The following is a 16,771-nucleotide window of genomic DNA, read 5'->3' on the forward strand; positions in this document are numbered from 1 at the left end:
CAGTTTCGATCTTTGAGGAAAGAAGCCGAGCATTCTGGGAGAACTTAATCATTGAAACATGGCGATGCACGTTCCTAAGGCACCGGGCTTTGCCCAAATGTTGAAAGATGGGGCAAGGGTATGTAAATTTAGTTCAAATTATACATGATTTGACAATAAGTACCATCCATCTTGAAATCGTACTCCCATCCGTATGTGCTGTGTCATTTTGTCTGAGTTTCCCCACCGTAAACAATCGGCCATGTGGTTGTCACGCCGTCTGAATGGTCTCGCATGTTCTGGAAGCTCAGACATGTTCAGGAAGCTCTAACGGTGCCCGTAAAAATATGAATTGCCAAATTAAAAAAAATAATGGTTGTTTCACGACGTTCAAAATAGGAGGCATATAATAGACATTTCCTCATCTACCCACTTCTTTGTAAGACGAATGGGAGATTCTAAACTGATAGTGATACTTATGAAGTGATTTCTGGTTATGGAATGCATGCTAAATGAAAGCTCTAAGCTGTTACTGATAACTTTATGTGCTTGAGAGAACAGGGGCTTGTAACACTAAAAACTGCCAACAAGGTATGTACTGTCACTGATGGGGTCTTAGTACTATACGACCCTTGTAGAATAGGTCTTCAGCAACCCATGCTTGCCACAAAAGGCAACTATTCTTGTAAGAGGCGACTAACGGGATCGGGTGGTCAGGCTCCCTGACTTGGTTGACACATGTCATCGGTTCCAAGTTGCGCAGATCGATACTCATGCTGTTGATCACTGGATTGTGTGGTCCAGACTCGATTATTTACAGACCGGCGCCATATAGCTGGAATATTGCTGAGTGCGGCGTAAAACTAAACTCACTCACTCACTCTTAGTACTATACAAAAGGATCCTACCATCAGTGACAGTATATACCTTGATGGCAGTTTTTAGCGTTACAAGCCCCTGTGGATAAAGTATTGCATTAAAAATTTAAAACCTTTCATGGAAGGTTATATTCAAATATTTGATAATTTTGAATGATTTTAAAAGTTGGTGAGTAGCAGTAAAGAAAAGATTTTTTATGGATAGCCACTTTTTTTATTATAATGTGATGTATTGGTATAGATATTTGTACCATTTTCTAATATTAATAAGCATTATTTTTTATGTTTGGGAATTATTGGTGTTGATGCCAGAAGCATTTCAGTTGAGTTGGCATTGAGCAATAAACAATTGTTCATGTCCTGCAATACAGACTACATTCAATGACAGAAGTATTTCAAGTGCTAATTTATGCATTACTATCATTTTGTGTTATTGGCTGCAGCATGGGCTAGAAAGGCCTAAAGCATTGTCGTATATTCAGCTATCTTGTCATTGACTTTCAAACATTACACACTTGCCTTGTTTGTATATTCTTCAATTGCCTATGTGTATACATAAGGACAGACTTCACCATGTTTTTGGTAATATACGGTTGTAATTTGGAAGAAATGGAAATGTCATGGCACCTGTCTTACTTTTCAGCATTATAGTGGCCTTGAGGAAGCGGTGTACAAGAACATTGATGCCTGTAATGAACTGGCCAAAACAACTCGGTCTGCTTATGGACCCCATGGTGAGTCATGAAAAACTGGATTTCATGTTTGAAATTGAACATGAAATTGATGAGTCCTTGTGACTACCCAAATGTTACATGTGTTAAAAGTAAACAACTTGTGTGCCCTTTAAGTTCTTGCTTCAGACAAATCTCAAAAGATTTAGTTCCCTTTATGTCTAACATTGTGGGTGACAACAAATAACTTTCTGAAAAGATCTGAATAGGGCACATTCTAAATGCACTGGAGACACAAAACATACTACTGTTAAACTATGGGAAACATACATTCAGTTCACATAACATATCTATTGCTCAGTTATAAAAGGTCTGATAGGTTATGTTGAAACACACCCTAGTCATTTCATTGATCTGTCTTTGCAGACAGGTACTAATTATATCTACACTATTATTACTACACAACTCATATTCTCATTTTAAAAAATGAATTAAAATGTCACAATGAATTTTATGAATGTGTGGAGGTTATGTTCACTTGCATCTGGGCCCAATAAAGATGTCAAGGATTCATTATGGTACTGTTACATACTCATTACATGGTACCCGACTGAATATTCCATAGCTCTAGATACGTAGCTGTGGAAACCTTAGTTCTGAAGAAAATTTGTAGGTATAGTGATAATGGAAGTGGTTATTTTCTAACAGGTCAGAATAAGATGGTGATCAACCACTTGGACAAGCTGTTTGTGACGAATGACGCTGCAACGATTCTGCGTGAGCTGGAGGTGCAACATCCGGCTGCCAAGATGGTGGTCATGGGCTCCCAGCAGCAGGAACAGGAGTGTGGAGATGGCACCAACTTCGTCCTCATCTTTGCTGGGGCACTCTTGGAGAATGCAGAGGAACTTCTCAGAATGGTGAGAAACATAGCTGCTTGGGCAGTGAAGTGTCTTTTGGATGATGGAGAGACTTTCTTTCAATTTCAAGGCCAATTTTTTTATTACCCCTTCTAAGCATGAACAATTTGGTTGTTTGTTGTGGCTAATAGTCTGTTTAATCCCGACTTTCCAAAAGGATTTATTTTTCTTTTAAAATAAGAGGTATTTTAAGATATTCTTTTGTTCATGGCTGTAATTTCATGATCAGTATTACCTGTGAAGGTCCGGGTTAGAATTGGCCTTCAGTAACCCATGCTTGTCGTAAGAGGCGACTAACGGGATCGGGTGATCAGGCTTGCGGAGTTGGTTGACACGTCATCACTTCCCAATTGCGCAGATCGATGCTCATGCTGTTGATCACTGGATTGTCTGGCCCAGACTCGATTATTTACAGACCACTGCAATATACCTGGAATATTGCTGAGTGCGGCGTAAAACTAAACTCACTCACTCACTCATTATCAGTATTATAAGGAATGCTGCAAATTGTGTCATATGCTCCAAGCTGTATTTCTGTATCTTTGGATGTACAAGATCACATTTGTTACCAGTATTGATGATAAATATTTCTGCCTTTTAATTTGTTTGTCTTTCATGCCAGGGTCTCTCTGTGACAGAAGTGATTGAGGGCTATGAGATAGCATGCAAGAAGGGCGCTGGAGTTCCTACCGGGTAAGTTTTGGAATTCTTTTTCATGATATTTCAGTACTGTTGCCATGGCGATATCTCATCTAGTATTGGGAGGAGGTCTGTTTTTTTCAGGGAATGTTCAGGAAAGCAGTCTTTCTATTTGTGAGTCCACCATTGGTACCCAGCGTGACTGAGTGATTTGGCTGCTTACACTAAATTGAAGCATTGTTCAATAGTAATAGTCCGCTTATATGGCGCTCATATCCAGGCACATTGCCTGCTCACGGCGCTATCTACATTACTATCCCTGGTCATAGGACACTGTCATATTTTCCAAGCTTTTTCAGCTCCCTGGGGATCATACAGCTATGCTGCCTGTTGGGCGCAGTGAACTAAACACTCACATTGCCAGCACATCCTCACTGGTACCCAATTTATAGCTGGGTGAACTGAGACAATGTGGATCAAAGTATCTTGTCCAAGGATACTATGCAGATGTGCCCATCTCGGGACCTGAACCTAGGTGCCTCCACCGGGGGATTGAACCTGGGCCTTTAGTGTGATAGGCAGACGCCTTACCACTGCACTATTGTGCTCCACAATACACAAGTCAAACACCATAATTTTGATGAAAGGGGCTAACACACCATACTCATTCACTTAACTCTTTCAACACCAGTCAACCAGAGGCATTTACTGCCGTGACACCTAGTTCCCAGAGACCCTGAGGTCATAGATGAAGCCTATGTTTATGAAGGAAATTATAAGCTTGTAAAACGTTATTGCTACTACATCCCATACACCATTTAAAAGATCTAATCCTACTGTTGATAAATATGAAGTTTATTTTTATAATATTATTCAAATAATACAACTACAACTTAAATAAATGTATTTTTGAATGAAAATGCAAGCTTACATTTATAACGTCCAGATAAACCACGCTAAAAAGCAAAAACTATGGCGATTTTTTCCATTTGTGACATGTGATAACATGCCCCGTGCCTTTTCTTTTATATTTTCATTTTTACGCCATCAGAAAATTATTATAAAAGATTTCTTAAATAATATGTATGGTCAGCCTATTTCCCCGATACCTGTGGCTTTCCTCGCTTCGGTAACATGACATAACAACGGAAAATACCTCCGTTTTGAAGCTTCAGTATGCATAACATGCGAGGCTTAATCGTTTGATGTCGGGCATCGCTCGAAAAGCTCTGAACATCAACAATATCACTGTACCCTTGCCAAGAGTATTTTCACAGTTGTAAGAAGCGATTTTATTGGATAAAGATTGGTTTCTAATGACGCTTTTTGCCACAGTCTGCTATAAGGGTCATTGATTGGTCAAACTCAGACACCTGACCTAAGGCAGCCAATCATATTACGGCAATGGATACCGCCCTCGTAAAGCGTAAAACCTTCAGATTTAGACGAAAGTTTTGGGTAAAATAATGCTATTCTGAACATATTAAGCAAGAAATCGCTACCTGTATGTAAATTATGGAACTTATTGGACGTATCGTGCTAGGTTATGACCTTTGACAAAAATGCTTCATGTGTATATTTTCGCATTAAACATCGTGGTCGGCGTGAAGATTGAGGCGCAAGTGAGAGCCGAGATGTCAATCGTCAGTGACTTGACTTGCATTACATGATCGCGACACAAAAGATGGAAATAGTAATTTTATATGTACGCTTGACAACTTTTATGAATGTTGTTGTTGATTTTATTCATTAGTTTATTCAATTTATTTAATGAATTCCTCGAAACCACGTTACTTTGCTCTTTGACAATGTTATTGTAGACCCGCTGCCGAAGCATGTGTCCGAGAATCGTTGTTTTCAATAACATTGCGAAAAATAGTTTATAATTTTAATTCTGCTGATAATATATGATAAATTGAAATTTAATAAGTGTTTTCAGACATTGTGAAATGTGATAGATTTAATATATGAATCATAAGTCAGGTAGGTTCCTAAAATTATGTCTCATTTTGACGTGACTACTGCCTGGCCGCTTAATCGGCCTCCGGTGTCTGGGGACTCATAACGTTGTGGCCGCTTAAGCGGCCTGCGGTGTTGAAAGGGTTAATGAAAGGGGCTAACAAACTCGGACACTTCATGATACTTGCAGTAATGTTTGTATCCATTGTCAGTGTTTATGCAGGGACCTGTTGTGGAGGTAAATGTGATGTTTTTAACCAGTTTTAGAAGATAAGAGCTAAAGTTCAATGATCATGTTTGTTCATGATTGATGGTTAATGACATGCCATTTCATTGCTAGACCTAACGATCGGTGAGGTGAAAAACCTCCGAGACAAGGAGGAGGTGAAGAAAGTCGTCCGGACTTCAGTGATGAGCAAACAGTACGGCAATGAAGACTTCTTGGCAGAACTGATCACAGACGCATGTAGTGAGTTGGGAAAAATAACTGCACTGTGTGTGTGTGTGTGTGTCTGTGTGTCTGTCTGTCTGTCTGTGTGTCTAAACTCAATTATTTACAGACCGCCGCAATATAGCTGGAATATTGCTGAGTGCGACGTAAAACTGAATTCACCAACTCACTGTGTGTGTGTGTGTGTGTGTCTGTTTATTGTCTGTGCTGTGTGTGGTGTTGTTTGGTGTCTGTTGCGTTGTGTCTGTCTGTCTGTCTGTCTGTCTGTGTCTGATAATTGAGGGGAGCAATGGATTATATGGTTGAAGCCAAATGAATGCTTGATACCCCACATGGGTTCAGTGTAACCCATACTTTTCAACAGAGACTGTGAGATCTAGTATTATAGATTTGTTGATAACACTACAGTCATTTGCACTTTGATGTCATTGGTTAGTAAGACTTGACTGATCTCTTTGCCACCAAAGCTGGGTAGCAGGTTTTACAATTTACATAGGAGAAACAAATAGGTGTATTAACTGTATCACAACAGGAGGCCTTAATGGAGAATCTTTCATTCATGTCCTCAAATACCAGATTCATCAGACCGCCGCTGAGTGCGGCGTAAAACTAAACTCACTCACTCACCAGATTCATCAACACAAGTCGATTAAAGTTTGAAACTCCTTGACAAGCCTTGGAGTGTCCAATTTTCATCGTGTCCTATTGATAAATAATCTCTCTCCAGTGAGATTATCTGCCTCCTCGCCTCTAATCTAGTCTAGTCATTTGTTGCTGCTCCATAACTGACTATTATGTGATAAAATAATGTCATGGATTCATTGTGCTTTAAATTAATTTTAACAGTTGCTTCTCTCTATTTTCTTCAGTCTCAATTCTACCCGAGAAGAGCGGATTTAATGTTGATAATGTCCGAGTGAGCAAAATTCTGGTAAGTCTTGCTGTTTTCAAGAAATCATCACAGTATTATGTATTTCGAACAGTTAAAAAGATCCTATTCCTTTTTAAACTTGAACATGTGCCAGCTTTATCAGGAATGGTTCTGATGTCCCATGATGGACAGTCAGTTGATTTTCATAGTTTTGTTATTGAATCACTCTTGACATCGGGTGCCAAGTAGTTGACGATGCAAGTTGACCTAATGATTAGGGCTGTGTATTGGCAAACAAATTGTATTGCAATATGATGCGATTTGGGTACCCGTATTGAGATATGTTTTGGGATGCGTTTTGCGATATATTGGGAACTTAAGTGTTTGACGGTGAGTGATACTATTTGTGCATGTCAGTCCTATTTTCTACATTATAAGTCCCACAAAATATATGTTATGGTTTCTGATGACACCAATCTCAAAATTAGGTTGTATAGTCAGGGATTCTATTTTCTTTTTTTTATATACAATTTATAGTATTACACTATGAATAACGAAGGAAAACATTTGTTGTAAATGAACGTCTGTAGATTTTTATTTTAACCACAAAGATAATCACAAAAACTTCATAGAATTTATTTACCCAATATACCGGTACCGGTTCTCAGAAAAAATATTGCAATATGTATCGTTTGAAAAGCATATTGCTGTAATATCGTGCAGTCCTAACGATATATTTGTTTGTTTAGTGATATATGCCTCATGTTTGTCTGGTTCAGTTGCATCATTTACTGGCTGCCATGGATACAACTGTAAAAAAAACCCTGACTACTGCATAATGCTGCAAACTTGTTTGGTCAGCTCCCTACCCATGCTGATAGGTTTCAAGTGGCAGCACAGTAATTAAAGGTCACATGCAACGTAAAACACAACTTTGCAGATTCTGATACCTTTCAGTATGGACTTACCGAAACAAAGCGTCAAAAATGCAAATTCAACTTATAAAGTTGAAAAATAATGCGATGAAAAAAAACGCGCGGGTCAAATCGGAGTTCAAACGTTTCACTAATTTTCCCCAGACTTTTCTGGGGAATACTGGTTTCAACAGCTGGGCTCGCTCATAGCATCGCGGCGCAGTGAAATAGGGTTCGCGCGAACTTGGGAGGCGGGCTGTCTGGTGAATACTCGGTGAAGGCTTTGGTATGAGCTATTTTCATAATGTTTTGTTGATATCTCACAGGCGCAAGCTTTTTGTATGTTATGACAATAAATAAACGGTTTATATAATTTCATTTGTCTATTTCACCACACGTTCTTCTTACCGAGTCACTTTCTCAGTTCGATACTTAAAAGCAATGTCATTATTTAGAGTTGACACAATTTCTAACTGTGATATAGATATGTCGCTGTCACAGACAAAACTCAATGTCTTGTTTTATTGACCCATGTGTGTCTGCCTGCCTGTCTGCTAATGACAATATTCAATACACAACTGCGATCACTGACTACATGCAATTTGAACTTAACACCAATCAGGCTATACACCATAAACAAAACGCATTGATTTATGGCCCGAGTTCGGTCTCTGTCACATTATGTAATTACACAGACAGGCAGGTGTGATACTTGAACACATGACATGTTATGATGTCTGTTGATTGCAAAATGTTATACACAAAAAATGAGCATGTATTTACAAAACCCAACTTTCTATATATACACACGCAATAAGCCGTGATGGCGGCATCTGCTAATGAACCAGCCGTTACACTTGAGTGCACACCCACCCGCTCTGACTGGGTTCGGTTTCCCGGCTGCTTCGTTTCGAGGGAGGTAAACCCAAGTACAAAATACTGCACTTTTGATTTGCGATTATACGCTTATAATTTTGTTTATTTGTTTTTTCATAATCGGCAATGCATATTATATGTCATGAAGAAGTGATAATTGTGTTTTAATTATGTTTGATGTTTTGGTTGCATGTTACCTTTAAGGGAAGCTTCCTACCTAAGCTGTACCCGTGAAGGTCCGGGTTAGAATATTGATCTTCAGTAACCCATGCTTGTCGTAAGAGGTGATTAACGGGATCGGGTGGTCAGGATCGCTGACTTGGTTGACACAACTCATCGGTTCCCAATTGCCCAATTGATGCTCATGCTGTTGATCACTGGATTGTCTGGTCCAGACTCGATTATCTACAGACTGCTGCCATATAGCTGGAATATTGCTGAGTGTGGCGTAAAACTAAATTCACTCACTAACTCGCGCACTCACTCCTTGTTTGGTAGGGTTGTGGCGTGACACAGAGCTCAATAGTTCAAGGTATGGTGTTCAAGCGACTGGTTGAGGGGGATGTCAACAAGATGGAGAAAGCCAAAATAGCAGTGTACTCTTGCCCCTTGGACATCATGCAGACAGAAACCAAGGTAAGCCAATGTGTCCAAACTGTTCCCCCGATACACTACTGTTCCAGATAAGCTGATGGTGTTTACCTTAACCAATATTTGTCAAGTCACGAACATGTGCATTTCGTGTTACAAAGTTGCAGGTCTTAATATGACAGAATCCTAAGATTGTGGGTTTTAAGGGCAGTGAGGTAACTTAGTGGGTAAAGTGGCCTGTTGTCATGCTTAAAGCCTGGGTTCAATTCTCCACATGCTAAAATATGTAAAGCCCATTCCTTGTGTACCCTGCCATGATATTGCTGGAATATTGCTGACTCATTAATGGGTTTGAATCTCAGACTGGCTCTGTTCCTTTGTTACCAGTTTGTTTTCCTGTCGTGTTAATCTGACGAACAATGGTGTAACTAAAATACTGTTTGTGTAAAATTAGTCAGTCAATGAACTGATGGTTCACCAGATATGGACCTTTGTATTTGTTAATTGTGACCAGATCAAAATACTTTATAGAATTTTTTGTCTGAAGCAAAAAAACCCTTAAAATGTTAAGGAGGTCAATGGGGTTAATGTTAAAAGATCGTTCTAGTGTCCCCACCTTGATAATGCTGGAATATTGTGAAAGGGACATAACTCTAACTTCACAGATTATTTCTTTCAGGGAACAGTTCTTATCAAGACAGCGGAAGAACTTGTCAATCTCAGCAAAGGGGAAGAAAACATAATGGAGGCAGTAAGTGGATATTTCATATATATACCAGTAGAAGTCATGTCACTCTGTTGTTGATTGATTCAAGTCAGGAGTTCACTGTCCATTCTGTATGTGCTTTGTAATGAAGTAAAGCTGATGTAACTAAAGATTATAAATAGGTTACAGAAAAGTTATTCATCACTTATTACATGTTTAAGTTGTTCTGTGAAGATAAGGGTTAGAACTGATCTTCAGCAACCCATGCTTGTCGTAAGAGGCGACTAATGGGATCAGGTGGTCAGGCTTTCAGACTGGTTGACTCATGTTACTGTAGCCCTATAGATTGATGCTTGTGCTGTTGATCACTGGATTGTCAGGATTAATTTGATTATTTATAGACCACTGCCATATAGCTGGAATATTGCTGATTTCAGCGTTAACAACAAACAAAACAAAAACCACCCCAAAACATGCAAAGTCAGAGAAATTGCTCAAATCAGATGAAACTTGCTCAGCCAATCAGGGTGTAGATGAAATTACCTGCTCCCATATGACCACAGGGCTGGTTAGATGTAATGGTTAAAGCGTCCGCTCGTTACGCTGTCGACCAGTGGTTCGAATCCCCACATGGGCACACTGTGTGAAGTCCATTTCTGGTATGTCTTCATATACATGTCTGAATTTTAACTTTTAACTTGACTGTCGGGCAGGTGAATTTGAGAATCTGACAGTCCGTGCTGAAAATAACCTGTCTTCATATACATGTCGAAATTTTAACCTGACCGTCGGGCAGGTGAATTTGAGAATCTGTCAGTCCGTGTTGAAAATAACATGTCCCGGGCGGTCGGGCAGGCAAGTATTTCAAATGCTGTTCAAATATGTTGATTTATCCATTTCAGAATCATTATGTATAATTTTCAGCAAGGAAAATTGAAAAGGAGCAGATTGCTCTACACAGTTTGAATAATGTTTTTTTCCACAGACTGCTTTAATAATTCGACTGTAAAGTGGAAATTATATCCAGAATGATTTTATATGTCGATCAAGGCTTCATTCTAATGTAGCATTTACTAGACCATGTTGATTTCTTTTTCCAGCAAATCAAGTCAATAGCTGACGCTGGGTGCAATGTTATTGTTACGGGAGGGAAAGTGGGTGACCTTGCCCTTCACTACTGCAACAAATACAAGATCATGACTGTGAGGTTAATGTCCAAGTTCGACCTGAGGAGACTCTGCAAGACAGTCAATGCAACAGCTTTGCCCAAAATTGTGAGTGGTGCTATGTTTGACCCAGCTCCGCACAAAATGTCAACTGCTTGAAAATACCAGTGGTCACTTTCAGCATAAGTCATCATGTAAAAAAACAACCTAGATGGATGTACAATTAAAAAAACAAAACTCTTACACGAAATCACCCAATCACAGCTGTCATGTAATTCAGTCTGCACTGAAGGCTCCCTATGAAAAATGCTTGTAAAACTACGGATTGTGATTGGGTGTTGTGTAACCTTGAAATACTGTGGCTTGGTATCTCAGTGGGCAAGGACTATAAGACCAACACAATTCGGAGAGCGGAAGGTCACGGGTTCGATCCCCGGTCGCATCATACCAAAAGACGTTAAAATATGGTACTTGTTGGTCTGTGTCTGGCACTCGGCATTAATGGGTACAACAAGGACTGGTCGGATCGGAGTCAGTATAATGTGTCTTAGGGGGGTAGTCATGCTTCACTGCGGCATGGTATCTCAGTGGGCTAGCACTATAAAACCAGCTTAAGTCTGGCTAGTACAAGCAGCCGCACATACACATACACACGCATGCACGTAGTCATATGAGCGAAATATTCTCAAGAACGATGTAAAACCCAAGTTCACCTCACCTCACCAGCACAATTCTGGTCTCGTACAAACAGCCATACTAACATATGCATACACTTGGCTATGCAAGTGCAATAATATTGAAGGTGACATTTTTCTCTATGACACTTCATCTCAACTTGATAGATGCCCTATGTGTGTGATTCTTTGAGAGGTATACTGAAATTGAGCTTCTTACTTCTGTTTTTGATATTTGGAGTAATGTTTTTAATCCTTGATCTGTTTCAGACCCCGCCTACAGCAAAGGAGACAGGTTTCTGTGACTTTGTGTATGCAGATGAAATCGGTGGTACACCTGTCATAGTGTTCAAGCAGGGTCAGTCCTTCATTCATCTCTCATCTCTCTAGAATTTGCAGTGAGATAGTATTGAATTATGATACTTGTTGCTGCTGATCATGGAAAGGCTGAAGCAGAGACATATGGGGGGGCGGTGGGGTAGCCTAGTGGTTAAAGCATCTGCTTGTCATGCTGAAGGCCCGGGTTCGATTCCCCACTTGGGTACAATGTGTGAAGCCCATTTTCTGGAGTCCCCACCTGATATTGCTGGAATATTGCTTAAAGCAGCGTAAGAGTAAACTCACTCAGACTTGTGTCTTAAGCATATGTGTATAGTTGACACTGTCCGGCTTCAGCAATCTCCAAGTTTAATTTCTAAGAGGTGTGAGATTTTGTATACGTTTGATGGGTGATGTCTGTTCTCAGAGAAATCGCTTCGCTTGTAAGTTCTTAAAGGATGTCACTTGTTTCAAATGCTTTGTTGTTTGAAGATAATTATCCTGAAGAGACACATGATCTGTTTCTTGTTGACTGTAGACAAGGAAGAGAGCTCTATTTGCACCATTGTCATCAGAGGGTCCACAGAGAACATCATGGATGACATTGAGAGAGCTGTCGACGATGGAGTCAACACCTTCAAGGCACTGACGAAGGTAAGCAGTGTTTTCGATCTTGGATGGTGGTGTTTGACAGGGACGTCTTGAAGACAGATTTGTTATCAGTAAAACAAGCATCACATGCAGCTTTGTGTTTCATCATTATTCTGATGACGAAGATTACGACATTATGGATAACAACTTTGTGTTTATTGCATAAGGCAATGTTTCGGTGTATCAAGCCATCTTCTACAATGCTGATCAAACAGTTTAAGAGTAGGCAACATTTGTTTCCAACTCCAAACGTATTCTCATGATGTTGCATCTGTCTTTAGCAGCACAATAGTGAGATGAAAAATTTGGTGTTCTTTCAATTCTTTAGAGTTGGATCTATGAAGTGGTACGTGTTCATATCTTGGAGCATTCATATAGTATTCTGTCATCCTCAAAATACGCCCTAAAGTTTGCAGTGCATCAAACTTTTACTAAATTCAAACATCCTTTTCTCAAAATAATCAGCAGAGATGTCTCTGTGTAAAAATGCAATGTTCTACTGGAAAGAGCTGTTCATTAGGGAACAAACTGAATTTATGAAAACAAGCATGCACAGCATAATGGTAAACCAGTGGATGGTTTCCACCCAAGTTCATATTGTGCTGTCATCTTTTTCAAATATCCAACTTGCTTCCTCACTATTTGTTTGCATGAATTACTAGGAATCGGGGTATTTATAGAAATATTATATGTTATCCTAAGGATGCTTTGTCATGTATTGCCTGATGCATGCTATCTGTTCCAGGAAGCCAAGTTAGTACCGGGAGCAGGGGCTACTGAGATTGAACTGGCCAAGCAGATCACTACATTTGGAGAGGTAGGCATATGTCTTCATTATCTGTGTCAGTTATCCTCATGCGATAATGCTTTTCTGTTCCCTGTTGTGATAGTTCCCAAGCCAGTCTATGTTGGTCCTTAGATTCGACTTAATGGATCGGATGGTTCTCCTCGATGACTTAGTTGATCCATGATTGATCACTTGATTGTCTGGCCCCATCTTGATTATTTACAGGTAGCCACCATATAGCTGGTATATTATTAAATGGCATTTATCAACAACCTGACCCATTATGGGGGAGCCAAAACATGACTGTTGATTTGAATCCCCACAGGGAATGATATGTGATGCTATTGTTCACATGATCTTGCATAATACGTATCATAGCCCCAATGCTTCTGAACTACTTCCATGGCAGGTAGAAAACAGCAACCACTCCTGCTATTACTACTTCTTGATACTATATCCCCACATTGATACTATAACAGGTATCACCCAATGAGTAATTGAATTTGACTTAAAGCAGAGTTTCAGTCCTGGCTCTTGATACTATAAGTATCACCCAGTGAAGAAGTTTGACTTCAGAGTTTACCTGGCTTGCAGCAGTATTCAGTGAAGAAGTTTGCAGAGTCACTGGAGGCCCTCCCAAGAGCCCTAGCAGAGAACACTGGAGTTAAGGTGAATACCAACTAATTGTATATATATGTATATACATTATATGAGGTAACCATCCAGTCTTAAGTGCAGTCAGATTATGTGATCCCATAATGAATCTATTGATTGACACATGTCATCATATCACAGTTGCCAAGCTCGATGCTCATGCTGTTGAACCCGTAAACGTCCGGGTTAGAATTGATCTTCAGCTTGTCACAAGAGGCAACTGACGGGACGGGGTGGTCAGGCTGGTCAGGCTCGCTGATTGGGTTGACACATGTCATAGTATCCCAGTTGTGTAGATCAATGCTCATGCCATTGATCACTGGATTGTCTGGTCCAGACTTGATTATTTACAGACTGCCGCCATGTAGCTGAAATATTGCCGAGTGCAAAATAACTAAACTCACTCACTCACTTCATTCTTCCGAATGTACCTTGTCACCTTTGATGTAGAAGCTGAACTAATTTGTTCATTCCAGGCTACGGAAGTTCTGTCTAAGCTGTATGCAGCTCACCAGAAAGGCAGCAAAACCACCGGTGTGGATATAGAAGTAAGTGTAAATGGACAAGACATGCTATAAGCGAGATGGGGTAGTACGCTTGTCACTAGGGGTTTGAAATCTACCTTGTGCAGTGTGTGAAGGCTATTAATGGTTTTCTTTGTCTCATACTGCTGGAATGTAGGAAAATGCTATGTAACACTCTTGAAATGAAAAGAATGAGAATCAGGTACTACTGACCATGTTTCTGTGAAAACCGCCAGTCATGTGGAATTTCAATGCCATGCTTTATAAAGGGTTGAGTTTGTTGGCTTGTATAATAAACAGAATTCACGGCCAATTCTTCATTTGATTTTACAAGCTTTTTTCCATCTTGTTAAGTATTATGTTTTGTATTGCCTGAATAAGAGTAAATGTCCAAGCAGAAATAGAAACAAACTTGCAAAGGAAAACATGAAGTGTAAGTAATTATTCTGGTTTCAGAGTGGAGGTCCAGCCGTGTTTGATGCGAAGGAAGCAGGGATTATAGATCTTTACCTTACGAAATACTGGGGAATGAAGTTCGCCTCGTCAGCTGCATGCACTGTACTCAAAGTAGACCAGGTATTGTATGGAAGCTAAACATTGTTACAGGCATGTTTCGGGGATATATAAAAATATTTATACTTGTTTCATTGGATGTCTTTCTTCTAACAGATGTATGATAATATTTACTCTCATGAAGTGGGGTATGAGACAGTTATACCCACACTCTCTTGGTGTAGTGGTCAATATCCCCAGTTTTTGCATTGGAGCTCTGCCTTTGAGGTTCCACTACCAAACATTAGGGGTTTTGACAGATACACCCCAAAAAGTGTGGGTATGACTAACTTGTAATCGGGCTATAACAGTTCAGATCTTCATGTATTTGAAAGGCATGCTGGCAAGTTGTGAAGTACCTAGTATTTTTCCCTTGTGAAAGATCTTGTCATGTGTTAAGACAAAAATTAGACTTCAGTTAATAAGTGTTAATGATCCAGAGAGTACATTGTGTGTCAGTTGCTATTAAGAGTTAAACAATGAAAAATGACTGTATAATGCCTGGAGTTCTGTGATCCCAACTCTGTATAGTGAGAACCCTACAGTTAACTATGTTGAACCATGGGGGAAGAGTAGATGACTGCAAGATTTGAACATTACTTCCATTGCTGCGATTTCATGTACATGCTGATAGGAAATGGCCGAGTGCTCAGACCTTTCACTCGAACAATCTCTGTCTTGTTTTTGTATGGAAGAAGCGGTCGTATATGGCTGTAAGTGATTAAGAAATGTCAAATAGAGCCTCTTTTTATTACTGTAATATTGTTGACTTTCAGATTATCATGTCCAAGCCTGCTGGAGGTCCGAAGCCACCCAAACAGAATCAGGACTGGGATGAAGATTAACAACATCACCCTATAGAGTCATGCCGTCAGTTTTCAACATTACCATCATGTCTGCCTTGTCTCAGAGGATGTGACTGTGATAACAACCAATCTTCAAAAGGACTCCATTGTATGGTGTGTTAGGGGCCTGGATGTATTCTAGCCCCAGAAACTAATGGACTTCTTTCATCAAGAGTGCTATTTCATTGTTAAGTAAAACCAAATTGTTTTGGTGACTAATGATATTGTCATTGGACACGTCACTTGAGTCACGTTTGCTCTATGAAGACATTATTTAAGTTATGTAACATCCATGTTTTGTCTGCTTTTTATACTGTATGCTATAAACAAATACCTCTCGATCACTCTGTGGTTGTGTTACTTTTCTTACAGAGTGAGTGAGTTTAGTTCTACGCCGCTTTTAGAAATATTCCAGAAATATTCGGGGACTGCAGAAGCAACATCATGGTTGGGGACTGCAGAAATGGATGCTTTAACCATTATAGCCCACCACCCTATGTGGGAATAACAGAAGTCCCGAGGTTTCAAAAGTGTTTAGGGCCTAGTACATAAATGTGGATGCTTTAACCATTAGGCCAGCCCACCATCCTACTCTAACTAATGCAACACCAGTATTTTGTCCTGCTTCCAAGGTCATGGTTGCACTGAGCCACTGCCGAGAAAGTGGTTTAGGGTCTAGTCGCAACTCCTATCCCCTTTCCTATGCAACACTAGCATTTCCGAGATATGGTTAACTCTTAACAGGTATGACAGTGTTTATGTACAAGTGTCCCAATGGTGCTTTCAAGATCATTGGAGGTTGTGAAACATGGTCATATCTTTATTTTACATGTATTTGTGGTGGTGTTTGGTCCTGTAGCGTAGAACTCTGCTCACAATCAGTTAAAGTTAAGCAACGTTGGTTACGGAGAGTCTTGGATGGGTGACTGTGTTTAGCAGTTTGACTCCTGAGAGTTTCTAGGACTAAGTCCTGCCCCCCAAAGCACATGTGGTCTCACAAGTGAGTTTGTTCAAAATTGCCTCTGTCCACCCAGCAGTAAATTGGGTACCTGGTATGATCCGATGATAGTCTGAATATGAACCTTGAGCACCTGACAGGCAACCGGTTGTATTCTCCACAGGGAGTGTTCTGTACGTGTTGACCA

The 16,771-nt window shown here is 39.9% G+C and overlaps 1 protein-coding gene across 1 annotated transcript; it reads left to right on the top strand.

The window, feature by feature from the left end:
- Nucleotides 1-15,970, top strand: LOC124274856 (T-complex protein 1 subunit theta-like). The gene is given in 17 exon segments (XM_046710220.1): nt 1-118; nt 1,501-1,591; nt 2,237-2,448; nt 3,071-3,121; nt 3,123-3,141; nt 5,387-5,515; nt 6,367-6,428; nt 8,657-8,794; nt 9,429-9,500; nt 10,556-10,729; nt 11,566-11,653; nt 12,152-12,267; nt 13,010-13,081; nt 13,628-13,720; nt 14,182-14,253; nt 14,686-14,805; nt 15,558-15,970. Coding segments are annotated over 17 exon segments (1,638 nt in total). The 5' UTR covers nt 1-58; the 3' UTR covers nt 15,627-15,970.
- The last annotated feature ends 801 nt before the right edge of the window (nt 15,971-16,771 follow it).

The sequence above is a fragment of the Haliotis rubra genome, unplaced genomic scaffold (genome assembly GCF_003918875.1).
Source record: "Haliotis rubra isolate DU_JTF1 unplaced genomic scaffold, ASM391887v1 Scf195, whole genome shotgun sequence".
NCBI classification, from domain to species: Eukaryota; Metazoa; Mollusca; class Gastropoda; order Lepetellida; family Haliotidae; genus Haliotis; species Haliotis rubra.